The 27069-nt window shown below is 28.7% G+C and overlaps 3 protein-coding genes and 1 pseudogene across 4 annotated transcripts; all 4 read left to right on the forward strand.

Annotated features, from left to right (window-relative positions):
* Window positions 1-78: 78 nt before the first annotated feature.
* On the forward strand, window positions 79-1864 carry LOC149877109 (zinc finger MYM-type protein 1-like; annotated as a pseudogene).
* A 1940-nt stretch (window positions 1865-3804) lies between these two features.
* LOC145183696 (leucine carboxyl methyltransferase 1-like) lies at window positions 3805-5862 on the forward strand. The gene has a single exon (XM_080059136.2). It carries the CDS (start codon window positions 4845-4847, stop codon window positions 5763-5765), a length of 921 nt encoding a protein of 306 aa, XP_079915262.2. The 5' UTR covers window positions 3805-4844; the 3' UTR covers window positions 5766-5862.
* Window positions 5863-6231: 369 nt separating this feature from the next.
* Window positions 6232-19772, forward strand: LOC145182804 (apoptosis-resistant E3 ubiquitin protein ligase 1-like). 2 transcript variants are annotated; one of them, XM_090074511.1, is made up of 19 exons: window positions 6232-6626; window positions 6869-7261; window positions 7620-7912; window positions 10445-10670; window positions 10801-10964; window positions 13574-13742; window positions 13940-14097; window positions 14202-14279; window positions 14409-14535; window positions 15284-15405; window positions 16235-16310; window positions 16472-16584; window positions 16708-16890; window positions 18187-18312; window positions 18387-18516; window positions 18698-18756; window positions 18905-18991; window positions 19187-19362; window positions 19462-19772. In XM_090074511.1, the coding sequence occupies exons 1-19, from the start codon at window positions 6449-6451 to the stop codon at window positions 19562-19564; spliced, it is 2961 nt and encodes a 986-aa protein (XP_089930637.1). In that variant the 5' UTR covers window positions 6232-6448; the 3' UTR covers window positions 19565-19772. The 2 variants fall into 2 exon arrangements, with proteins under 2 accessions (XP_089930637.1, XP_089930638.1); XM_090074512.1 differs by lacking the exon at window positions 13574-13742 and having other exon boundaries at window positions 6351-6626.
* Window positions 19773-23427: 3655 nt separating this feature from the next.
* Window positions 23428-26567, forward strand: LOC145183530 (uncharacterized). The gene is made up of 6 exons (XM_090074821.1): window positions 23428-24964; window positions 25051-25184; window positions 25302-25662; window positions 25958-25995; window positions 26146-26195; window positions 26270-26567. The coding sequence occupies exons 1-6, from the start codon at window positions 23892-23894 to the stop codon at window positions 26426-26428; spliced, it is 1815 nt and encodes a 604-aa protein (XP_089930947.1). The 5' UTR covers window positions 23428-23891; the 3' UTR covers window positions 26429-26567.
* Window positions 26568-27069: the final 502 nt, after the last annotated feature.

Consider the following 27069-nt stretch of genomic DNA (forward strand, 5'->3'; position numbering starts at 1 on the left):
TAGCTTTAATACTTGAATTATTCTGTTTTGTAAAAACAAAACATGTTCAGTTTCAAGAAAAAAGATTCTGGCTGACAAAACAGAAAAAATGCGGCAAATAGGACAGCAAATGAGCAAAAAAATAAACGTACACTCGAAGATTGTGGTATACGAGCTACAAAAAAAGGAGATGGGGATAGGCCTGCTGTTTCCACATTGATAATTACAAATTCCTCCCAGACACGTCAAGCTTTTGAAATAGTAAGTTCATTAATTTAAACATAACCTTCTTTTTCATATATCTCTCCCATTATACTATTGCTATATAAATCAAGAGATTTTTAAATCTTTTACTTCATTTTCTATAGGATGGCTTTGGAAATGAGTCTTTTGAAAATTTTTTGAGCTCAGAAGAAGCACTGCCTCCTTCAAGTAGCACAATATCGGCAACAAGAGTTGAAAATGGAAACAATTTATTGGTAAATTTTGCTTTGCAAAGATTCTTTTAATAATCATTTTGAGCTTGTGTAAGTAATATAGTTATTTAAATGTTTATTTGAAATAATAGTATAAAGATAAGTTGGTTGAGGCAATTAGTACAAAAGATCCTGCTTTGTTGGCTGAAAATATGTCTAAAGTAGAACGTGATGCAGTTGTTCTTCAGGGGCCTCCTAAAAATCCTTCATCTTTTCCGAAAGACTCGAACAAGATTAAGGTTCCTGAATCAGTTTTCCACGAAATAACTCGCAATGGGGAAAAAATAAACAGAGGTTGGCTTGTTTGTAGTGCAACTTCTAAAATATTTCTTTGCTTTCCGTGCTCACTTTTCGGAAGCAAGCAAGCTTGCAGGGCTGGTAATCAATCGCATCTTCTACGTTGGAATGGTGGCATCAATGGAAACTGGAGAAAGCTAGCTGACAAAGTAAAAAGCCACCAAAACAATCCTCACCATCGAGACTATTACATTAAGTTGAAAACAGCGCTGGAAAGCATGGAAAATCAGTGTGGGGGGTTGATTCAAGTCTAGAAAAATTGGTAAGAAATGAGGCAGCTAGGTGGCGTGAAATTCTGCAGTGCATCTTAGATGCAATTCTCTTCTTAGCATCATGCAACCTTAGCTTTAGAGGTATATTTATGAACGTTAATTGTTATATTTATATTAACATTTTAATTTATCTGCACTCTAATTAAACAGAAAGTCGTGATTTATATGTGTAATTATAATTCTTGTTTTAGGCTTATCAAAAATGATTGGTGATGACGATAACGGCAACTTTCTTTCAACTCTAGAGCTACTCGCAAAGCACAACAAGACTCTTCAGTTACACCTAGAAGAAGTTTCTCGCAGCCAACAAGAATCTAAACAAATTGTTGCTCATTATTTGGGTTGGAGTTCTCAAAATGAATCAAAGTTATCAAAGAGTGTGGAAGAATTGTCCGCGGTGCCATTATTAAAGAGGCTCATATGGCAATTTACTATTCCATTATTATCGATGGAACGCCTGATGTCTCTCATACTGAGCAAATTGCGTTTGTTCTCCGCTTCGTCTACTATGGTATTGATAAAAGATGGGTAGTTAAGGAGCGTTTTCTTAGGGTCGAAAATCTCGAAAAAAAGAAAGGTGTAGATATTGCCAAGCTAATTATGGACGTCTTGGAGCAAAACAACATCGATCTGAAGAACTGCCGAGGTCAAGGATACGACAATGGTGCCAACATGTCTGGTGTGTACAAAAGAGTACAAGCGATCATTCTTCAAAAAAATTCTCAAGCTTTCTACATGCCATGCAGCGCTTATAACCTTAACCTAGCTGGTGTTCAATCCCTTGAATCTTCTGTAGAAATGAAGAACTATTTTGGCCAGATTCAGTTACTCTACAAGTAAAATATCTATCTAGAGTAAAATATTACTCTAGATGATGAGATGAAACTTATGAGGACTCTTATCGAGGATCTTATTAGATTTAGATCTTCTTGGCCCGAATTAGTTAATGAAGCACATTTGGTTGCCTCCGGTCTAGCAAGCTATGGATTTCAGTCAAAATTAGTTCCAAAAAGGACAAGGAAGAGGAAATCGTTTTACGAAGAAGCAAGGAACGAAGTTCATTTCTACGAAAACGATGAAAAGCAGTTTTAGGTGAACGTGTTCAACACCGCTCTCGATACTTTAATTCAACAAACGAGAGACAGATTTCAAGCTGCAGAAAAGACGACGAACATTTTCTCGTTCACTGCAAAAAACGTTTTGTGAAATTCACAAAAAATTTGGTTACTTTAACAAAACATTTGGTGAATATTTATGCACCAAATGTTTTTGTTAAAGTAACCAAATTATTTGGTAAAATTTAGCTTGCAGTATATTCACAATAAGCACAGTTAATCATAATTATAGTGACATTAATAAATTTTTGTGTTCTCTTGAAACTACGATGCCTAATAATTAACAAAGAAAAAAAGTGGCTACAAAATCTCGTTTTTTTCTCCTAAACCAAACATATTTGGTTAAGTTAACAAAACAAGTTTTTGCAGTGTTCCTATGGCTCTCTCAGAATCAAGTAGTAGGTCGAGTGAAGAAAAAGAAGTTGAACAACCTAACGTGAAGGAGAAATGTAAAATTTTGGCGCAAATCTATGTGAGTGATGTAGATGAAGACAAACTTATCTTAGAGGTCCGTCATCTGGATACTCTGAAGCGCGCCAATCTTTTCGGTCCAAAAGAAAATCTCACTTCAATGAAGCTATTAAATGGAATCTATCAGAAAGGTCTAGAGTCTCTCTTCGAATCAATATGAATTTTGTTACGTATGTTTAACACGATTCCCGTTTCCATCGCCGAAGGAGAGCGGTCTTTCAGTAAGCTTGGTCTAGTAAAAACAACATTAAGATCTACAATGAGTCAAGACCGGCTAACTAATCTCCTAGTTATATCTATTGAACACGATCTTGCAAAAAATCTGTGCTACGACGAGGTCATTACGAATTTTGCTATGAATAAAGCCCGGAGAGTAAACTTCTCTTGAAGCATTAAATATCTATTACATTTAAAACTTACAGTTACTTGCAATATAAATAAAGTTCAATAACATGTCTATTTGTGCATTTCTTTTTTAATATATTAAAAAAATTATTAGAGGCTTCCTCGACCCACGCCCATAGAATTCAGTAAAAAAAGATTAGCATTTGGACAGCACTCAAACTTTTTTTTACTCAAACTAATTTTGACCCCGGGCGTCATTGAAGATCGCGGCGGGCCTGTATATATAGATATATATATAAGGTAAGTATGGGTATTAAGGCCCACCTTTGTCGAATGCGCGGTAAAGAAATGCTGATTTTTTTTTGCTACCAGTGATAAAACCAGATAACTCTAATATTTTAATGTCGAAAAAAAGTTTCACAATTTATTTTTTCCCTAACTTTGGATTAGTGGGCCTTATTACCCGCCGGGCCTTAATACCCATACTTACCTTATATATATATATATATATAATAGTGATTGTATATATAAAGTTTATATAATAATATATTACTAATACATTAAAAGTATCAAAATTATTATTAACAAATTTTACCTTAATACTTTAATAATAATAACTTAGAACTTTTGCTTTAGATAAATCTTTTCAAAACAAAGAAATCTTGTCAGTGTTAAAACGACTGCATAATTTTGAACCGTAAAACTATTACAAAGTTTACAAATTTATTAAATGGAAGAAGCACGTTTTTACAATTGTTTATTAATAAACACATTTGACGGAAAAAAAAAGTGATAAAAAACATTACAGAATATATATTTAACGGATTATTCCGTTAAATTATTGCGTTAATGGGCTGGCCGAAATGGTACCCATCTACAGCCCGTGTAAAGTATCCAATGCCCACATGCCTAAGTTAAAACCCATGTGGGGCCCATGTTGGCTGGGTAACCTTGTGAGCATGTTAATGGCCGACAACATCGGTTTTGTAACGACTGTATGAAAACAAATATTTTTTCTAAGTAGTTATTTTCTAACCATAGTTGAAAAAAACATGTTTTTTACAGTTTTCCTTTAAGGTTACTTAACCTAAGGTTGGTTCCTAACGAAACATCAAGCCATTTTTGTGCTCCGTGGTTCTTCTGACCTTTCAGATTCTGGATGATATTGATGTCGTTACATGCTCTTAGAGTATTTTTTACTCAATTCTCAGAAATTTGAAATCTACTTGCTATTTTTTTTGTTGCTGGAGCAATTCTTCATACCTTTTATCTGCCACTTTGTTGCTTCACTTGCTGCTCTTCAGTCAGATCCCAATATCTCGGTAAAAAGTCTCAAATGTGACTAATCTGGTCATCATTCATAATTTTCGCAGCTGATTAATATCAATTTTGAAAATGATAAAACTAACAATAAATAATTTAATGGTTACGAATAATCTACTTTAAGAAGAAAATTGAACCGAAATCTATTTAAAACTTGGTGCGGATATTTTTAAAAGACATTTTCGACGATGTTGTTTAACATGCGCTTGATAAAACTATACTCATAAAAAAAGTTATGAACTAGTAAACTTGTTTGTGAAATTAGTAAAAAAAAACCCCTTTCTTTCCTTGCAAAAAAAAAAGAAAAAAGAAAAAGAAAGAAATATCCATCAAAGAGGGTTACTTTTTTACGATATTTTGAAACAGAATTTATTAACAATCCTAGTTTTTTTGAAACCACAGTATGTTCAGATAAAGCTAAAATGCATATGATTTTTTCTTTTGAATTTTATTATTTTTTCTAAATTGTTGTTTAATTCATTTTGATCAGCAGAAAAGTGCACATTTAAAAAAGAAAGTATTATCTTTTTGAAGTTATTTAACTTTGAATAGTTTTATTTGTGAGAATGTCTAGTGATGCTGTTGCTTCGACCAATGATGACGCATCACATTGCAAAAGGTATGCTGTTTCTAAAGGATATTGGTATGATCCATACATAGAATTGTTTGTGACTACCTTACCCAACAGAAAAGCTCCAGAAATCAACAGGGGGTATTATATAAGGCACTGGTGCATAAAACATTTAGTTGAACAGTTTTTATTAAAAACCAATTGCCAGTGTCAGATAGTTAACTTAGGAGCTGGTTTTGATACGTTATATTGGAATATTTCAGAAAAGCAACTAGAGCCCAAATATGGGTTTTATGAAATTGACATGCCACAAGTTGTTAAAAAGAAGAAATCTATTATTCTTTCCAAACTCCAATTAAATAAGCATTTCTCATCTGAGAAAACAAAAACAACAGATTTAACTTTGGACACTTGTATGTATCACTTAATGGCAGCAGATCTACGAAATGTGAAAAGCATCGACACTTCACTATCTGCTGCAGGAATATCAAAGAAAGTACCAACATTAATTTTAGCAGAATGTGTCTTTGTATATATGGAGCCTTCTGCAATTAGCAAGTTGTTAAATTATTTTACACAGGAGTTTCCTATTTTATCTTTAATTGATTATGACCCTATAAGTTTAAATGACAGATTTGGAGAGGTTATGAGACAAAATCTTTCTCAAAGAAATTGCTCCTTGCTTGGTGTGTTTCCTGACATTCAATCAAAAAAGCAATCTTACAAGGTATTCTCAAATGTTCATATTAAACTTTTAAGTGATGTTTATAATGGCCTACCACCCAATGAAAAACAAAGAATTGAAAAGCTAGAATTTCTTGATGAAGTTGATCTACTTTATGATATGTTAAGACATTATTCTGTTTCATGGTCATACAATGCTCCTACTGGATTACTTGATACAATAAAACTTTAAAATAAAAGACAAAAAAAATGAATTCTTTACTATGTCTTGATTGAATGGAAGAAAAAAATTGTACTTGCTGTTTTTTATTTTTATGTTTTTACATAAATGTTGTTTGAGTAATTGAATTAAAAAAATACATAGGTAAAATAGATAATTAGAAATATTTATAAATTAAGCAATAGCAATAGCAAAAATTATTATGATATATCAACATGTTCCTCATTCAAATTTTACTAATAATAGCATTTAAAAGTTTTTTTGCGTTTTAGAAAATTTTAGAAATAAGAGTTTTCTTTAGAATGTTTTTACTAAGGTCAGTTAAAAAAAGATCAATAAGCATGTATTTTTGTTTAAATGTTGTTTCTTAAGTTTAATTAGCCTGCTATTAAATTTTGTATTTTTTGTACACTTGGATTAAATATGACTTTTGTTCTAACTTTTATTATTGCTGTAGAGATCTTTTTTTATTAAATACTGATTAAATGTTGTAAGTAAAAGTGTACCTGCAAATATTCTCTTCATGCTGTTGTGTAATGTGTTGCAATTTCTTATGTTATTTATCACCTCAGTCACTTTTAGACTCTTTTTTTTTTTAGCTTAAAAATTAATTTGGCTGTTTGGCTCTTTTTCATTGTTTCTATATTTTTTGTAAAAAAGAGTTCTCTTGAGCAGTAGAACAATGTTTCTTCATAATGGAACCTCAAAATGGAAACAGAGCGAATAATCTGAGTTATAAGGTATCAATTACAGTTGCTGTGTTTATCTCAATTTGCTTGCAGTGGTATTTTAAACAGCAGGATAGAAGTGAGGTTCTTACATGGCTTAAAAAAAATCATTTGGAAGAGTTCCATCACGTTTTCAAAGAAATTGGTATTAACTTTAAAATGTATTACTTTATAGATAAATGATAAGCCATAAGTTATCATAAAATTATTATATAAAATACATAACTTACATAAAGTTTTATAAAAATAAGAAATACTATAACTTTTATTTAGCAAAAATAAGTGGTTTGTAAATTACTGCATTTGTTATTATTTGCTCAATTAAAAAATTATAAGTATTGGTGGTGATAAGTAACATAAGTGAATAAAAATTCTCTGTGTTTTTAGGTGTTGTTACACTTGATAGTGTTCTACGTCTGTCAATCAATGATGTTCTACATAATCTGGAAAAAGAAAATATATCAATAGCTGTTAATGATGTTAATAAGCTTTTAGCAGCAGTTGAGCAGCTCAGAAAAGAGTTTCAATTTCACTGCTGGTTGCGTAAAAACGCTTTAAGTTATATGAAAAATACATTTGACACTTTAAATATAGCCACACTGAATGATGCCATAAATAAAATGGAGTCACTCAAACAGTCTAACAGTTTTTTTCATGCTCAAATTCCTCTTATTATGTTAGAAAATGACAAGAAGAACATAAACGATTACCCATTTGATACATCATACCTTTTTGTATATGATGTTTTCTACAATGCCCTAACATTATTCAGGCTCCTAGGTAAATAATATTTCAAGTTGTTACTAAGAATTATTACTAAGAATAATTAAATGAAATAGCAATTCACTTTTCTTTTCTCCACTTAGTTTTCCAATAAAATAGTATTTTTTAAATTATGTCTGGAGAAGTCATAAATGTTTCATTATTAACTTTTTCTAGCTCAAGGATCAAATTTAGTTAAAATTCTAAAAATTAACAATAAAAATGTTTACATAAGCTAACTATTTTTCAGTCAGTTCATGGTCCTAATAGGACTTAACATTTTCCTTAAAATAATTTTTTTTTGAAAGTAAAACTTTGTTTTTTTTTAATCAGCTTTATCTTGATTAGAAAACTACCATTACTGTAATTATTTTAGTTTTAGGTGTTGCTATTCTTTTACCTGTTATTTACGTTGGTTTTGCTCTGCTCATAAGACAACTGATACAGTTTGTTAGCAATGCTTTTTCTTCAACTTTCAGTGGCTTTTTTAGTCAAAGGTGGAATTGGAGGCTAGCATTTATTCAACCAGCAGAACCTAGAAATCAGAATAATCATGCTGATAGTTATTTCAGAAATTTTTTTAAGAATTACTTTGATGAAAAAAGTAGCTTTATAACTTGGATGACTGATGAAGATGTTGTTGGTATTGAAAATGTTTTAAAGATAACGGTAAACTTTAGTTATTGTTGCTTTTAATTTTCTTTTTTAATTGTATTCCTTATGGAATTGTATTCCATTGTATTCAGTGAAATTTAGATGTTAATGTTATTGGTTTTTATTTTATTCAAATTTACATAATTTATGATAGGAGATCAATTTGTGTCATCACATTTTAGAAAAAAAGATTCATTATAATTTAAAAATTTGCCAAAAACCAATTTAAACCTTTTTTGTGGATGTCAGCCTTTTGATTTGATGATTGTTTTAAAAATTCTTGGCAATCTTTCAATAAACTTTAAGAGCATTAAAGTTGTTCCATATGTTTTCAAGATTCCCACATATTTGTCATTTGTTGGTTATATTAATTCTCACCTCTCACCAATTCTTTTCGCAGTCCATTAATTTCAAAGCATTTTCCTATTCTTTTGAATTTAGATTATGTTAAAATACAAAAGGTAGAAAGGTGTATTTAGGGTTATTATATACTTGGAGTATTCTGTGATATTGTTCTTCTTTTTTGTTATAATTGATGTGTATGTTGACATTTAGTTGAGTTTTACAGTATCATTTAAAAGTTGTAACAACCCAATACTTGTGCAGTTTTGTATTGTGCAAATTACAAATTTACTCAAAATAACTTATTTTGATCAACTTTCCAAACCTTCTTTCCAAATTTTCTTTACAAGTCTTCTTTAAAAGTCTTGCCATTTAAGTGATTTTAGAAATGGAAACAATAAAAGTGATGTTGTTTTGATATTTCACAATAAAATGAAACAAATTCTACTGTTATTTTCTCGAAATAAACTCTCATTGGCTTTTTGAATTACATAAAGACATAAATGAGCCGATTTCAACCAAAATCTTTTTTGAAGAAACTGTTTTTGTTTTGTCTAAATTCAGAAAACATTCTTAGTTCCTACTTTTTTAAATCTTATTTAATGATAAATTTACTGAAATTATATAATAAATGTTTTTGAAAATACTTTTTTTTTTTTGCTTAAAATGTGCTGAGTAATTAACTTGGTATTAAAAGTATTTTTTTAAACTCAAACTTTTCAATAGCAGTGCAAATACAATACTGCTCAAAAATTTAGCATACCTTAGATTTAAGTTGTGTTTTTTTCGTTAAAAATGAAAACAAGAAATTTAGGGTTTTTTAAAAAACAAAACATATTTATTTGACTTTTTTAATTACATTAAGAGAGAAAAAAACAACAAAAAAACAAGTGTCTATCACTAAATATCTTTAATCAAATTTAGTATATAAAAAAAAAAGTTAAAAAAAAGCTGCTCATTAGTTTAGCACACCTGGATTTAAGTTTGCTTTAATAGCAAGATCAATAAGGGATATGTCCACCTTTGTTCTTTATGCATAGTTCATTTATTCTTTTAATTGAATCAAAAAGTTTTCGGCAATAATCAGTTGATAAGCTGTTGAACAACCCTTTCAAACTTTCCCTAAGATATTCAGCTGATGTTATGAGAGCTTTAGTGAGTTTGCGGTCCAGTACAGTCCATACATTTTTGATTGGATTAAGGTCAGGTGATCTAGCTGGCCACTGAAGTACCTTAATGGTGTTTTCTTGAAACCAAAGAGTCACAGTTTTTGCCTTGTGACAAGGAGCATTGTCTTGTTGAAACTGCTACTTGGACTCATTGCTAAAAAGATGTCTCTAGTCAGGATTAAATGATTTTCAAGCATCCTGATATATTTATGTTGATCCATACAACCATTGTATAAGTAGCAGAGACCTGGACCGTCATAAGTGATGTAACCCCATATGCCTACCAAATCTCCACCACCTTGGTGTTGCGGCACAATGAAGCGACTATGAGACATCTCATTATAGTGTCTTCGGATAATCACTCTGTTCTTTCGGTTGATAACTGTAAAAATGGATTCTTCACTAAATATTATTCTTCTTAGTTCATAGTTAGTCATTTTCAAAATAACTCTACAAAATTTGATACCTTTTAACCAATCAGTTGGTTTAAAGGTATCAAATTTTGCGAAAAATACCAAGTTTATTTCAAATGAGGTAATACATACTATGTTTATCTTGGAAACTTTTGTTCAGTTATTATGTAAAAAAGAATAGTTAAATTTACTTTTTAGTAAAAATTTGACTTCAAAAAGTAAAAAACAGCAGTTAAAAGACAATAGGAGCGCAAGTGTGCTAAACTTATGAGTGGCTTTTTTACACCGCTTTAATTAGCGGTCTTTGTTTAAGTTAAAAATAGATGGTTAAAATAATGTAATTTTTTTTCTATATAAGGTTTGTTTTAATTAATTGTAAATGAAAAAAAAAAAAAAAATAGAAAAGCCATAAGAAGTTTACCGCCTAAAAATTCAATTAAAAGAAGAAAAATGAAACTTAAATCTAATGTTTGCTACGCTTTTGAGCAGCATATTTATGAATGCACTGATAGAGCTGTTCAACAAAGACAAGGTCACTTTCTCAACAAAAGCAATGAAAATGGTAAAAGTTTTTTTATATATAGCTTATGGTTTAAAGTCTTTTCATTATGTATTACATTTAGTTTCGAAGAGCTAATGGCAAACCCTACGATGCAACTTTATTTTCTAGTTTCAAATGTGAAGTTTTAATTGAAGGGTCTTCTTTGGAAGTAAATGTTGTTTTCTGTGAGGAAAAGGATTCTGCTCTTGCTTATTTTACACCAATTAAAGCAGGTAACTACAGTATATCCATCATTGCAGATGGAAAATGTTTAGCAAACTGTCCAATCTTAAAAGAGTTTAAAGCAGGTATTTTTATATTTTAAGGTTGTTCTATTTCATGAATTATTCTTTTGTTTCCAATCTTTTTTTATTTTGTTTACTTTATTTTATCACCCATACTGATGAGGTTGTCTAACTGAATTAAAATTTGTATTAGGAAAAATTGATGCTGGAAGAAGTAGTCTTGTAGTCCCTAGTTCTTTATTGGTTCTTGAGGAAAAACTAAGTGAAATAATAAGTTTTGATGAGCGTGATAAGTATGGTAATCAATGTTTCTCACTGGTTGAAGAGCTGTACAAGTACCAATTTCATATTTTTGAGGTACATTCAAACTGTAAAGTAATACCTGTCAAGTCTCTGTAGAGTCTTTTTGGTTAAATTTTTTTTGGTTAAAGTAAATGTTGATGTGAAAAAAGCAGTTTAATGAATTTTTTTTCTTCTTGTGCAGTTTTTCAATGTGTAGCTAGAAATTATTTAGGGAAAGGCTTGGAAAAAGTGAACAAAAGGTTGTTTTTTTTTTTACATTCTAATGTACTTAGAAAAACAGGTGAAATTAAAATGGTAAAGAAAGAAAATTGTCATAAATCTTGCTATCATAAATAATGAAGTAACTTTCTTGTTAATAGATGCTTCAATCACACTTTTTAATTCATACCTAAAAATTTACCTTAAAAGTTCTGGCTGATTGATAGAAATAAATGTAGAAAATGAGTTTTTAAGGATATGTTTACTACTAAGATGTTTGTAGGCCTGGATGAGTTTTTCAACTACTTCCTCTGTAGTTTTTTGCTTTGTTTCCAAGAAAATTTCATGTAATGACATGAATGCTATCTAAACAGTCTTTTCTTTGCCATGCAACAACAAAAGAAACATAAGTTCACTAATAAGTACACAGGAGTGTGGGCCAATGAAAATTCCTTTTTTTTTATTTTTGTAGTACTATGTGATAGAAATTTACTTACTATGTGATACTTATTTAATTACTAAAAAGTATAGGAGGCTTTTAGCCATTCAACCATTAGACAAGTCTTGATCCTCATGAATTACAGCATATGTGTGGCCCCCAATTTTTTTTTTTTTTGTTTCTTCTATTTTGTAATTAATTACAGTTGTAATTCTCCTTTTTTTATTATCCAAAAGTAATTTTGCTGAAATTATATTTTTTACTCTATTTACACAAGTCTGAGGCATAACTAATTATGCAAGCATAAAACAATGTTCAAAGATGTTATCTAATTTGCCAAGCAACAAATACTATCACATTTATAAAAATTGAGCAATGTAATCTTAAATATTGCACAATCTTGGTATATGTGGCAGTTTTCTAATTTAACCAATACTGATTATTTAATCTGTAAAGCTATTTTCATGCACATAATATTTTACCTTTAGAACTGTTTTATTGAACATAGTGTTTCCTAGTTTGAAGTAATAATTCCCTGAATCTCTTACATTTCAATAAACAAATCTAAGAGAATCTGTTTTATCATAGTGAGATTTTATTGTTTTTAAGATGTACAGCCAAAATCAAGTCCAATTCTGGTTTTACAACTAGCAAAGATTAATAATAATCTTCTTCTTGTGGCAGAATTTTTGGAACTAGTGTAACAGAAAGTACCTAACCTACAGAAAAAAGATTTTTATTATTTAGACATTTCTAGCGAAACAAGAAATGACAAAAGTTTAAGTTGAAAGTGTAATAAAAAATGTAGGAAAAAAAAAAGAAATTTAAAAGAAAGCCTTTAAAAACACAACCTACTTAAAAATTTAGGAATGCAAAAATTAGCAATAACTAATTGTGACTGTGAGACCACAAAATCTGAAAAACAAAACAAAACAGAGAAATCCTTTTTTTTTTTTTTTAAGCTACATCAAAACAAGATATTCTAGATTTTTTAATAAATATCCAGTTTTGATTCTTGCATGGGATGAATGGATCTTAAGAAGTTGGAACAAGTTTCTTAACTTTTTGTTGTTAAGTTTAAGGAAGTATTTTTTTTTCATTAAAAAAAAACTGTTATTTGTGGAAAATACACCTTATGACTTATGATTTGAGACTTATGCATTGACTATAAAACTACTTTTTTCAGTTAAAAGTTTTGTGGTTGATTTAAACACCTATGTATAATGTATGCCTTAAGCTATATGGTAGTTAAAAAATCCTTGTATAGACATTATAAAAAAACGAGCTGACAAACAAACAGAAAACCAAAATAAAAAGTTACTTCCATTAAAATACTGGTCATGAACATAGTTAATGGCAATTAAAAACCAAAAAGCAGCATGCTTTAGGCTGTGGTATTTATAGCTAATTAAGCAGTATAAAGTTCTGCTTCAGTTGTCACAGTTTAAAAAACTACCAAGGTTAGTTTCACATGAAACAAATATAACAAAAAACTTTCATGCACTTACACATATTTTAGAAGACACACAAAGGTCACACTTTTTGTATGCTTTTGCCCTATACTAGTATAAAATGTGTTTTGCTTACGTCAATTTGAATAATATGAATCTGAGGGGTTTAATAATGCTTTCAAATAGATTTCCTTTGAAACAAATTGAGGTGAAGTGATTATAAAAAGCTTCAATGCAAAATCAAAAACTACAACAATTTTATTTTAATCAACCAGTTTTAAATAAACACGCTGTGCTTACTTAAAACTGGTTGATTAACATAAATTCAATGGGTTAAAGTTTTATCTGAATTTTAGTAACGTGAATAAATAATCAATCATAATATTTATAGTCAAAGTTAACAAAATTATTTTATCTATAATATATTTAATTATTAACTTATTTTCTTCTTTGGCTAATTAATTAAACTTTATAAATCTATCATCTGAAACAAACAAAAAAAAAAAAGTTATATTTTTTCCATGTACTGATTCAAATGAGAGATTTAAAAACTTTAATTATTTGCATCTTTTAAGCTTGGTAAACCAACCGAAAGGCTTACTCCTCAGTTAATATTTGTTGATGAACCTAATGCAAAATTACATCAAGCTCGAATAACTTTGAATAAAGCCGGAATTTACTCAGCAACTATTTTATATGATGAGAAAGTACTTAGCGACAATGTTACAATGCTTGTTCTTACAAGTAATCAGTTTTAGTTTATTTTAATGTAAGGTTGATTCATTAATTTCAACTTTCACATCAATATTTAATGCAAAACACAACTTTTGGTTGATAGGTATTTTTTAAAAAAAATTTCTATCAACCAAAAATTTCTATCAACCTTTTTTACTCCATTTATTTTTTCTCCCTAAAGATGGTAAGTTTGGATTTTTTTTAAGGTGTTGAAATGAAGGAGGTACAAAAGAACATACAAACGCCTTGCTGGAACCTTTATTATGAAGGATACATCTCTAGCATCAAAGAAAATAAAGAATTGCAGTCACAAGTTGACGATTTGAAGAAGAGGAGGAAAGTCTATTGCTACATAAGTCCTAAAGTAAGTAAAATTATTTTAAGTAGATACTGTTACTTAATCCTACGAAAGTTTTAAGTTTCAGTGTAGATTTATTAAATGAAATAGTTCTTTTGCCTCATTATTAGATACTGACTTTAAAAGAGTACTATATGAAAATATTTCCCAAAAAGTTGTATTCATTTCGAATTCAGCCATCTGTAAAGGTATGTTTTTTGTAAGTAAATTTTTGTGTGCTTAAAATTGATAAACTCTTTAGGCTGTTCTCTTGTTATACATTTTTGACATTCTCCTTTGAATCATTATAATGATGAGATGGAAATGATTAATTTTAGATTTCCTTGTTGGATGATATTGAGTCTGCTTTTTTGGTTAAAACCAAGAACATGGTTGTCAAATTGTATAGCAAGCATAGAAATGTCTTAGTAGCTACATTTGAAAAGTTAAAGTTAAAAAATATTGGTAATTAAAAACTTTTCAATCTCATAATTCAAGACAATCAAAATCTTATATGTTTGTTTTAAGATTATTTTACTTTACCTTTATTTCTATAATATGTAAAACAATTACATTAACTATAAAGTACATTATTTAAACCAAAAACGTTAAATAATAAAAATAGTTATTGTTTTAGTTAATATTATTTTAATTACTATTGCTGTAATAATAGTTTTACTATTATTATTATTATTATTATTATTATTATTATTATTATTATTATTATTATTATTATTATTATTATTATTATTATTATTATTATTATTATTATTATTATTATTATTATTATTGTTTTTATTATTATTATTATTGTTTTTATTATTATTATTTTTTTTTTATTTTTTTTTATTGTTATTATTATTATTACTATTATTATTACTATTGTTATTGTTATTTTTATTATTATTATTATTATTATTATTATTATTATTATTTTTATTATTGTTATTATTATTATTATTATTATTGTTATTATTATTATTATTATTATTATTATTATTATTATTATTATTATTATTATTATTATTATTATTATTATTATTATTATTATTATTATTATTATTATTACTATTATTACTATTATTATTACTATTGTTATTGTTATTATTGTTAATATGTTGAGTTTCAAAAGTCTATTCTTCATCCTTTGGTATATTTATTAGTTACAAAATAGATTTCATGAATATTAATTTTTGTTGAATTTGTTATATAGGTGGTTCTCAAACTTTTGAAGAAAAGCAGAAGTTCTTTTACAGTAGCATAGAAAAAATGCACCCTCACAGTAGCTCATTAACTGTTTCTCTTGAAGTCAATCGAGAGAGCTTGCTTTTGGATGTAATATACCTCTTTGATATTTTTTTTTTAGAAACATGATATTGAAGATTATTCTGATTTAGAAGACTATTTCTTTTCATAAATTAATGCCAATTGAACTATTGATGTTTCTAACTTGAAGTATTTAAAATTATCAAAAAACTTTTTGAATTTCATTTTTTTTGATATTTGATTTGTATCTTGATTGCATATTTTTCTTTTTCTTAATGATGATTGCTCTAAATTTTTAATTAGCATGCTTATTATTAACTAACAATACATCTACAACTATTATTTGGTTAGTGCTAAAAATTTACTAATAATCAGAGTATTCTGTTGAAATTAGATTTAAAATTAGACTTTTTTTTGTATCTGCAATTAATTTTCCTTATAAGTCACCTTTTTTGCTTTTGAGATAAAAGTTTTTTCGCTTTCCTTTTGATTTTTTTTTTTGATTGAGTTAAAGTATTAATGGTTTTTAAAAGCAAGTTAATAACACTTTTTTAAAATATTTTTTGTGTTACAATTTATTTAAATACTCACTGTCTTAAAGTCTATTTTAAATTTCTATATAAATAAATAATAAATAATTACTTGTAGATAATTATATTTTTTAATTTCTACTTGTTTCTAAATAATTACTAAAAAACACTAATTGTCACTTAAATCTTATAAAATTGTAGTTTTTTTAAATAAGTGTAATAAACAAAATAGCATCAATATTTTTAATGATGTCATATGTTGTCTTTCGTCGGGCTAAGTATTCCTGCAATGACACCATATGTTAGCTTTTGTGCGATAAAGGTTAATTTGTTATCTGAAATTTGAAATTAGAATGTTGTATATTTAGACATTTCGCTCGGTCAAATCTTTCAGTCCAAATGATTGGTGGAGGAAATTTCAAATCAGCTTTAAGGGAGAAAATGGTTAAACCTTAAAAAGATTTAATTTATATGTTAATGATTTATAATTACTTTTATTTTGAAATAATCTCATCCTTTATATGTAAAGACAAACTTTATTATACCATAAAAAACTATCCTCTCTCTAGTTCTATGAAACTAACTCTGTAATTGTCTTTTAAAAGGAATTGATTGTGGTGGCTTAACCAGAGAACTTATGCAGCTTCTGTTTTCAGAGCTGTTTAATAAAAAAGGTGCATTATTTAGGAAATTTAATGAAAATGACTCTCAAGGTTTGGTAAGTGTTCTTTTTTTTTTTTGTTTCTTTTTATAACTTATACATATATTTAATATTAAAAACTTAATTCAGCTTCTACATCTTACAAAGCCTTTTTTTTTAATATTCCTAAATAATTTTTAGATTCATCCCAGTCCCTTTCGTGAGAAAGCTTACCAGAATTTAAAGTTGTATGAATTTGCAGGTTTACTTGTTGGAAAGTGTTTAGTTGACTGTTCAGTTGGTCAAGCCAGGCAACTCTTTATAAAAGCTAGATTTACGAGGTCCTTTTTGTCACTTATACTGGGGAATGGTGTCCATTGGAAGGTGAGCATTTATTTACAATTAATAATGAGAATTAAACAAATCATTAACTTATGATAAAAAAAACTCATTGTAAATTATAATTTAAAAATGTTATAGGCCATAGTTTAAATACACTGTAGGCCATAATTTAAACATGTTTTAGGTCATAATTTTCCAACACAACTTACACCAAAGTATTGTATAAAGAAAACAATATTTAAAAAATACAACTACTTTTAAATTGAAAACATATATTTTCTGATCAGATTTTAAGTGTTAAATGTAGTAAACACTATATTTAACATAATACTTTTAATTTTGTAGTTCAGTGATTTTTAAAGTTTCATGAATATTGTGCAAGTATGCTAAGCATTACATTGTCACCCTCACTAACAAAATACTTGCAAACACTTATATAGAAATACTATATATCTAGAAATACTATAATTTTTGATAGTAATTGGAGTTCATTTAGGTGTCTCTGTGAAATTTTGCAATTCTCAAGATTCATTGTATGATACAGCAAGAAATGAATGTTCATTGCTAATTATTTTAAACTCAATTAAAGCATGTTTAGTGATTAACATTAATTAGATATTATTTTTAAAAGTCCGTCAACAATGTCATTATCACTGAACAAATGATCCAAATTGTTGGAGTAAATTAGCAGAAAACTAGTCATTCGTAGTTCTTTGTTTTAATTGCTAAAATTTTGTGATTGCTTACCATTATGTTCAACAACTTGAGGCACATTCTGATGTCTTTCTGACTTGGCTGCTGTTAAAAAATCTGAACTGATCTTTAACCATCTTATGTATAGTTAACTATTTTGTGTGGACAAAATTCAAAATCTAACCGTTTTTGGGGGTCGTTCTGATAAACACGTTTAGAGTTTAAACACTTTAAACAGGGATATATGATTTTGGATTGGGACAGATGGTGCACCTCTCTGAGTGTTCAAAAATCCTTTAAAAAACTTAAAATGAAAAAAATAAATATAAAAGGTTTTCAGCAGAAATCTTTCTTTGATATACTGCGATGTAACATCTTGAGATAAGGTATCATAAAGTTTGAGTTTGGTAGCAATAATTTTCTATAAACTTCATCAAAAACAATAACTGTTGTTGATGACAAATCATATTTTCCTTTTTGAAAATGATTTTTCAATGCTTTAAAAATTGTTTCACAAACTAGTTTACTTTTACATTTTTTAAAAAGGTATGCAGTTGTTAAAAATGTATGTAGTTGTACCTGTTTGTAGTTGTAACCGGTTTACTTCTAAAATCCTAAATAGTTTAAGTGCTTTCTTCACCACAGCATTTTGCAAGTGATGATAAACAATACTACACAGGAAAGATAAAATACATACTTGAGAATAACCCTGATAATTTGGAGATTTACTTCACTGAAGATGTTTATGACAATGGAAATAACTTGATCAAGGTAAATTTTTTTAAATGAAAACTGTTTTAATAATTTGAATGCAAATGTTTATCTCTTTCTTTTGGTTTTCCTAGACGGTTGACTTGGTAACAAATGGTTCACAAATCCAAGTTACAGATTCTAACAAAGTGAGTTACTTACAGAGACTTGCTGAGTTTCGCTTACAAGAATCTGTTTCTGCAGAAATAGATTCCTTTTTAAAAGGTAATCTTTATATCTCACGATATCTAAGTTTTATTATAATTTATATGTTTTAGTAATATAATATGTTTTTTTTTAATATTGGGTTTTTCTTAACATAATATTCTTTTTGTTAGGTTTTTTTATGTTCATTTTATTTGGTGCATAGAGTTTTCTGTATTAAAAATTTTATAATTTCTTTTAGGCTTCAACTCCATTATTCCAGATGGTCTTTTATCAATGTTTGATGAAAATGAGCTAGAGGTAGCGATCATATTAAAAAAAAAACCGTTTTTTAATTGAGCTGTTTTTTTTAGCGGCAAATAATCTGCGGATAAACCATGACTATACGCCTAAAAATTTTTTTTCTCTCAGTTTATTAATAAAATAGAAACCAAAATCCTGTTTTTAGCTCCTACTTTGTGGCATGGAGTATATCAGTGTATCAGATTGGAAAGCGAATTGTTCTATTTTATTCGATAGTGATCCTAATGATAAGGTTGTTTTGCTTTTTTTTACAAATAAACTTTCTCATCCTTAACTTATCTTAGTTCTCCGTTAAATATCCGTGAAAATTCAGCAATCAATTGTATAATATATAGCAGTTATCTTTTTTTAATCAACTAATAAATGTTCTAAAAATGTTTTTTTCTTTAATTTAATTTTTTTTTTTTTTTTTTTTGTCTTTACCAAGGTTCTATTATGGTTTTGGTCCATTTTATCAAGTTTTAGTCAGGAAGAATTGTCTCGTTTACTTCAGTTCACTACTGGCTGTGGTCAATTACCTCCAGAGGGCTTTAAAGCGCTTAGTCCTCCTTTCCAGATAACTCGCGTCGGGTCGATTGACTCATTGCCTACGGCTCACACTTGGTAAAAAATTTTGACTGTAAATTAAAGTCAAATAAGGCTGAAATAATGAAAATTTTAACGAGTGATTTTTCTTTCAACTTGCATTTCATTTTTTTTTAGTTTCAATAATTTATGTTTGCCTGTTTATACAAGTCGAGAAGAAATGAAGAAAAAATTAATGATTGCAATAAACGAAGGTTCTGAAGGGTTTGGTCTCGTTTAAAAATTAAGTATGCGTTAGTCTGTTTTGTTGATGTTATTTTTCAGGCGCAAATTTGTTGTAACTTTAAGACAATGTATTATAGTTTTAGAATAGTTTTTAAAATTTGTATGTTTCTTATAAATTTCTAAAAGAATTTAAATTTAAATGCTATTGGATTTTTGTGATAAATATTTGTAAAACAAATTATAATGATTATTCTGTGCTATTAGATTTTATATTTCCTTTTGAGTTCCTGCGCCTATTAATATTGATCAAGTTCATTCTTAAAGTGTACAAAGCTAAGTTTTTAGCCATCTTTTGATTGTATCCGTAGGCTATATAGTATCTAAGGTATATATGATCATATGAAGATTATCGTTTGTGCATTGTAAAATTTCGTATAAAAACTCTTTATATTAAAAATCTGTCAAAAGTTTGTTTCGATCTCGATAGGTTCGAGTTCATTCTTATTCCTAATAAAGTGAGAAAAATTCCTAAATATCTTTTTTTGGTGGTACAAGTAATTTTTGAGGGATCTACAAAAGATGGCGAAACTAGCATCAAATCTTTACAGACCAACTTGTAACTATGCTAACATTAAAGCGTCTTCACTTCCCGCTAAAAATCTGCTTGTCATTTTGCTAAAAAGTAAACAACATTCTTTCTTTTGCTTTAAAGGTGGCCACTTTGGTGCTAACAAAACAAAATTTAAAAAAAAAGGCTTTTTTTTTTTGTTAGAAAATATGTGCAGCTAATAACATCGCTGTGTGAAGCATAAGGGAAATGAGCTCTGCAAATAAAAACGTGAGTACTGGTTTCGGTGTTGGCTGTTTTAACACTAGCGACAAAAAACGCGAAGGGAGGCCAGTAAAGTTTGAAGACGCTGAGTTGAATTCGTTGACTCAACAAGCAATTTCAAACTGTCTTAAGGCCACAGGCGTGGTGCAATAACAAGGTTTCTGTATAAACTCAAGTCAAGAAACTATTTAAAGAAGCACTTGTTACACTGTGCAGTAAATCTTACGCAACTGTTTAAAATCGGAGAGAATCCGACATAACCGACCTGCATTCAACCTGACTGAAGTTAACTACATTTACTTCCTATTCTGATCCCACAAAATTGTTGAAATTCATAATAAAACTAGTTGAAGACCTAAGTGCATAAAGCAAAAAACTTTTAACGTAAAAATGAAGTTTTCTAACTAAAAAATGCAAACTATACAGTCTGGAAACTAGTTCTAAGCCTTCTATGACATCAGATCCTAAAGCTACAACTTTAATTGTCAGGCGTGGAAAATAATCTTCGTGAAAGTTTACATAAAAAGACTATGACGTGAAATATCAACCAACAGTTGTACGTTTCATAAAAAAGTGTTTACTAATATTGTTTAAAGTTGTATGTTCAACACGTTTTCAATCCTCGAATTATATTAAGAAAAGCAAGCAACTGTAGTTTTTAATTGGTCGTCCATATAAAATACTAATCGACATTTACTCTTTCTATTATTCCTTTTTACTAAAAAATTAAAAGCGGAGGTGTTGAAAGATATATAAAAAAACAAACATTTTCTGTAAATACTCTATCAGAAACGATGGCTGTTAATATCTACTTTGTCTTCTTTTTTTTGTTATTTGTGGTGAGAAACAGTGGATTTTCTAGGCAAAAGTATAACGACATTTGCTCAATGAAAAAGGATAACATTAACTCACTATCATCACCATTATCAAGAACAGGTTCAGGAGAAGTATGCAAAATAGAACGTGTGTGCACTACGGCATGGGGTAAAGAATATTGCCGCGAAAGATGCGTCTGCCGAACGTAAAAAAATACGGCTAATTATTATTGCATCAGAATTTTTTTTATAAGAAGGACATGACCTTGGTTTATTGTTAAAACACTATTTTTCTATTTTCGATCCAATTATCATAATAACTTATTTAGAAATCTTATAGAGAAGCACTTTTTTAAAAATTATTGTCAAATGCACCATAAACCTATATACGTATGCATTTATGATTATTTGATGTGTAAATTAGAAAAGAAATGTTAGCCTCATTTCAAGGTTGTTGTTGTTGTTGTTGTTGTTGTTTTCAATATTTATTACAAACTAAAGAGAGATTTACAAGTAGGTTCAAATAAAGATGTTCTTCTAGTTTCAGTTTCTACTTTTAATAAGAAAAATTATAAACTGAGCGTCAAAATATTAGAAGTTTTGCAAATCCGAGCAAAACTTCTAATATTTTGACGCCTAAAATCTCCATATTGGAAAGCCACAAAAATTTAAATCCCATAAGCTTTAAGTTCTGTTTTTCGACTAATCGCTTTAAATACACAGTATCAGTTTTCAGCGTTCTAGGGCTTTTCAATATGGTGATTTTGGCGTCAATTTTGATATTAGAGATGCGCTATCCAGTTATTATAGAGATCAGTGACTGAGCTAGATGAGCAAAAAAAAAAAAAAAAAGGAGCTTTTAAAACACTTGATTTTGATGCATTATAAGATATGATCACAAAAGTTTTATACAGGCTTCAAAAGGGCATGATTATTTTTCATTTATTTTTCTTTGTTATTTTTTCTGATATTTCGACTCTAAGACATACTAATATTTGGAAAATTTTTTTACAAAGTCACGATCATCTTTTTTGAGGCACAGTTTTATCTTATGGCGGAATTGATCGAGATTAAATGCTCACCAGCTTTTTGTGTCAACCATTTTTTTTTCAAAATATCCCAAATATCCTCAATCAGGCGAAATTCAGATAGATTTAACGTTTCTTAGCTTTTGCGGCAAAATTAATGTTTCTCATCAAGGTTTGAAGCCACGCAATTTGTGTAATGTGATGTCGCAAGTGATGTTGTCAGGTCAAAAATTTATTAGAAGCAACTATAAAAAGAATGAGTATCTTCTCGATTCAAAATTTGTCATCAAGTATTATTTTAATCTAGGATATTTAGGGAAGGTAATTCTCAAACAGGAATTGCTTCTCAGAAGGAAATACAGTTATTATATAATAAGATAACAGTCGTATTTTTTTATTATACGACTATATCGCTTAGGATGTTCAATTTTCTTTGAAGTTTTTCATATCAGAGTTCGCTTCCGCTGGTTATCGTGATATCTTATCTTTGTTGAGTCAAAAACTTTATAAATGTGTTCGCAATGTACAATTGGGAGCATATTAAATTTCAAACGGCTTGCGTAGTCAAAACTGTATGATTATAATTAAAAATTGTTTTTAGCCAACATTCTTATTGTTCATTACTTTAGCTACAAAATTACTACTCAAAACACTTTGGTATCCAGAATCGTTTTCAACACGTTGATTTATATTAGCAATCGCATTTTCAACAAACATCTCCTTCTTCAAAAATTTTTGTTATTAGAGCAACTTTCATCAATATCCGTAAATTTCTTTCTTTGTGCGACGACATTTTTGAACACCTTTCAGAGAAATATGAAAACACAATGAGCCATGTTTTGTAGTGAATAATATTTTAAAGAAAAATTAAGGAACCTTTAAATAAATCAAATTAATTGCTGCATGTTTTTCTTTTTTTCTTTTTGGGTCTAAAGACGTGCTCAAAATTCCAGTAATCATACTTTATTTGGACAAGGCACAGTTAAATCCCCCCTCAGCACTACTCTTTTTTATACTTGTAACTGACAAGTTCTTTTATTGAGTAATGGTAACAGTTAATTAAAAACTTTTTAAATTTTAACTTTTTAATCATTCTACGTTCTATTGTTATATTTTAATAATGATGATTTCATAAAATAGCTCGTCGAAAATCGAGTCAAATATTAAATATTTATTGACACAAGGTGGCAACTCAATTACAGGATGTAAGGAAAATTGTGTTCAAGCTAAATAATCAATTATCAGATAGTTAAGTGACATTAAACGGTTGGCTTTTTTATAACGTTAAATATAAAATAAAATTTTGGAAATATTATAAAAAACAACCAAAAAGAATGAAAAGTTTCTTTTAACAAATATTTGATGTTAAATGTATGATTTCTTTTAACAAATATTTGATGTTAAATGTTTGAGAAAGTATTCACATTTCTAACGCAGCTTGTTTTATAACTGATCTCGAGTGTCTCTGCATTCCATATTTAAATTTTTTATACCTTAGACTTTTTCTTTTGTGACAAAAGATTGAGTCAAATATGTTACCGAAAAACAACGATAAAAGTTAAAACCGTAGAATCGGTTTATTGAATGGACCGCTCTTTGAATAATGAATAAAATAGCACGAAAGTTGTGAGTTGTACTCGATCGGGTAAGTTGTTGGACTACACTTTGCCTAGTCTGACAGAATATGTGCTTAAATTTATTGCTAATATGAAGCTGAGAGATGGGAAGAAATATACCGATGAAAGTTTAAAAATGCTGTCATTATCGTCTTCTTCAAATAAGACACAGTCAGGAAACAAGGAAGTTGTATATATGCAAACTGGACCTCCCACCAACGACCTAGAAGATTCCAGCTTGAAAGTATCTGTGTCATTGACCAGACTTCGCAGAAAAACCAAAGGATTTTTCAGTCAAACAGTCTCTTACAAAAACTTTTCTGATTTTAAAGAACTTTCACTTGAACATGTTCAAACAAACAAGAGTATGTATACAAATTTGCATGAAAAAAGCTTTGAAAATTTACGCCTAAGGCAATCTAAAGAAATTTCTAATGTTGGTTCCAATTTCTCTAATGATGCTGATGATGCACCAATTTTTACATCAACACCATTTCACTCTAGACTTAACTACTCAGATAATTCAATAAATAGACTGAAACAAAAACCTGATGTTGGAGCATATCCTAATGATGACAATATAGCATATTCAATTCCCCATTTAAAAAGCAACATAAACTGTGAAAAGTTCAGTTTAGAAGATCATGTTTTTCATGATATTTCACTGACAAAACCAAGTCAAACATATTTTGATACAACTGAAAAACAACATTCAGAAAATTTATCTCATAAGCTCGATGGTACTTTGCCAAATAGGAATAGGTTTCTGAATGAAAATTGTGATATTGACATTCATCATACATTGAACCATGTTCAGCGTAGCTTTTTTAGGCAGAAGCGAAGAGAATGGTATTTAAATAGATATATAACTGCTGATAAGGTTTATACTAATAATTTCTTTTTTTTCCACAATTGGTCTTATTTGTTTTATAAATTATCCAAAAGGACACAGATTCAATTCTATGCCATTATGAATGTCATCATTTCAAGAATGCAAATATTTTCTATTAAAGTTTGTGAACATTTTTCTGCCAAAGTTTTCTGCTTACGTGCTGTTTTCACTTTATTTTTAAATGAATTCATTTATTATACAAAAAGCATTTATTATCAATTTCTGTCATCTTTCCACTGGTTTTTCAAGCAAGAAAAGCAAATAACAGTATTGTAAGTATTATTGAATTAGTTATAAAGTTATAGAACAAAAGTGTACATTTAATTTTTTTAATGAAAATTTATTTTATTAAATTTAGTTCTGGGTCCAAAGCTACTCCTAGCAAAGTTGACTCACAGAAAAATTTTCTTGCATCCAGATTTTGTTGTCAAGTTTTTCTTAGTTTGATGCTTTTTATACTGGTAGTTCTTGCAGCTCAAATATATTTTTTAGGTGGGTGAATGTTGTGTGTGTGTGTGCGTGTGTATGTGTGTGTGTGTGTGTGTGTGTGTGTGTGTGTGTTTGTGTGTGCAAAGCATTTTAAAATTTTGAGTTTTTGATTAAATTTAGGTCATTATCAACAAAAAATACCCAATCTTACACTGAATGGTATTGCTAATGTCTACTCTTTTTTTCTGGATGAAAAGCAAGAAATTCCTGCTTGGCATGTAATGGCTTCAAATTCCAAATTACACTCAAGAGAAAGATATTTTCCTGAGAAATCTCCTTTTATTTTATTTCTTCATAAGGGCAGCTATCAACGATTCACAAAAATTATTGAACTTTTTCAAGTACTATCTTCTTTGGGTTATCATCTTATTGCTCCAATAAATGAATTGAGTAGAGGTGAAGTATTTGATGCTTGGAGCAGCATTAAAAAAATGGCCTCAAATTCTATTTTATATCTTTGGGGAGACAACCTAGATTCTAGGTATTACATTACAAATTTTTTGCTATCAAGATTAAGAGTACAGGAATGTGATTATCTTTGAATTTTGTTAGCTATTATTAGTAGTTTATAAATAAATTTTAAATGTAAAGGTTACTATTATAAGTTTAAGTTATTAGAGAGTGATTGCTTATCACTATTAATTGCATAGTTTGAAATGGTAATTTAATTTTTATGTGCACTTAAATTGGTAATATGTGGTATGTTTAAATTTATCAATGCTAGAAGATAGTTATAGGACATACTTTTGAATATTTTTCTACACATTCTTTTTTAGTATACTGTCTGATTATGCTAAAGATTTTTGCTCCAAATGTAAGTTTTGTTTTAGGCTGTACTAGTTAAAAATTCCTTTAAGTCTAAATTTCTAGAATACTTAAAAGCAGTCTAAAAGTTTCTTATCATTTAGATTTTTATTTTGAAAAAGAGATATAAAATTTAATACTGAAAAATAAATCATTTCAGCTTTGCCAGCATCAGGTGTTGTAATTGGAGTTGAAGAATTAATCGATCAGGTGAGGCTCTTCTCGTTTCTTATCGCTGATAGTTTTTCTTATTTTTTTTTAAGCAAATCATTTTTGTATCATAGCTACAAAAACTGGAAATGTGGTCTTGCAATTGCACAGTTGTGAAATCAAATGGAGTTTATCATAAATATAACACTATACGCTGTCCGCTAACATGGCAGCAACACGAAAGTTTCTACGAGCGCATTATTTCTTGCCTACAAGCTCTGCATTTAAAATGAAAATTTGCATGCAAAGTTCTTTTTTTTTTCAAAATATTTATTTTCGATTTTTAATGGAATCGATTCATTTGTTATTTTTTACATGTGCATGATTTTTTAATTGATTGTTTTTATAATAAAAACGATGAATATCCTGCTGCCTTAAGACTTACCTTAATGGTTTGCGCATCAAATCATATTATCTTGCATTTTCAAGAAATTAGGAAACAAACAAAAATTACTGTCCTTTCTTAGAATTATTCAAGTAGAAGTAGTTTCTGATGAATGTCAAGTAACTTTCTGCGACAGTTTATACTTTGCTTTAAATCTATAACTGTTAATTGAATATTTATAACTATTTATGAAAAATGCTAAGGTAACTTAATCACTATGATGAGAAAATTAATTATATTTAGTTTTTTTTGTTTTGTTTTTTGTTTTTTTGCTTTAACTAATTATTACGCGTAAGTTACAATACTTACATTTAATACTTTACTATATAAAGCTTATATTTAACTCAAAAAGGCAATACTGTTATAAGATTTTCTTCAATATCAAAAATAATCAAATGGAATCAATCAAAAGGATGCCAATAGGGAGCGAAAAACCGACCCGAGTTGCCCGTAGACGCGCAATTTTAATGAGTTTAGGTACCTGATACC

Source organism: Hydra viridissima, unplaced genomic scaffold (genome assembly GCF_058129835.1).
Source record: "Hydra viridissima isolate aposymbiotic clone 2 unplaced genomic scaffold, HvirCarnegie_v1 scaffold_17, whole genome shotgun sequence".
In the NCBI taxonomy this organism is placed as follows: Eukaryota; Metazoa; Cnidaria; class Hydrozoa; order Anthoathecata; family Hydridae; genus Hydra; species Hydra viridissima.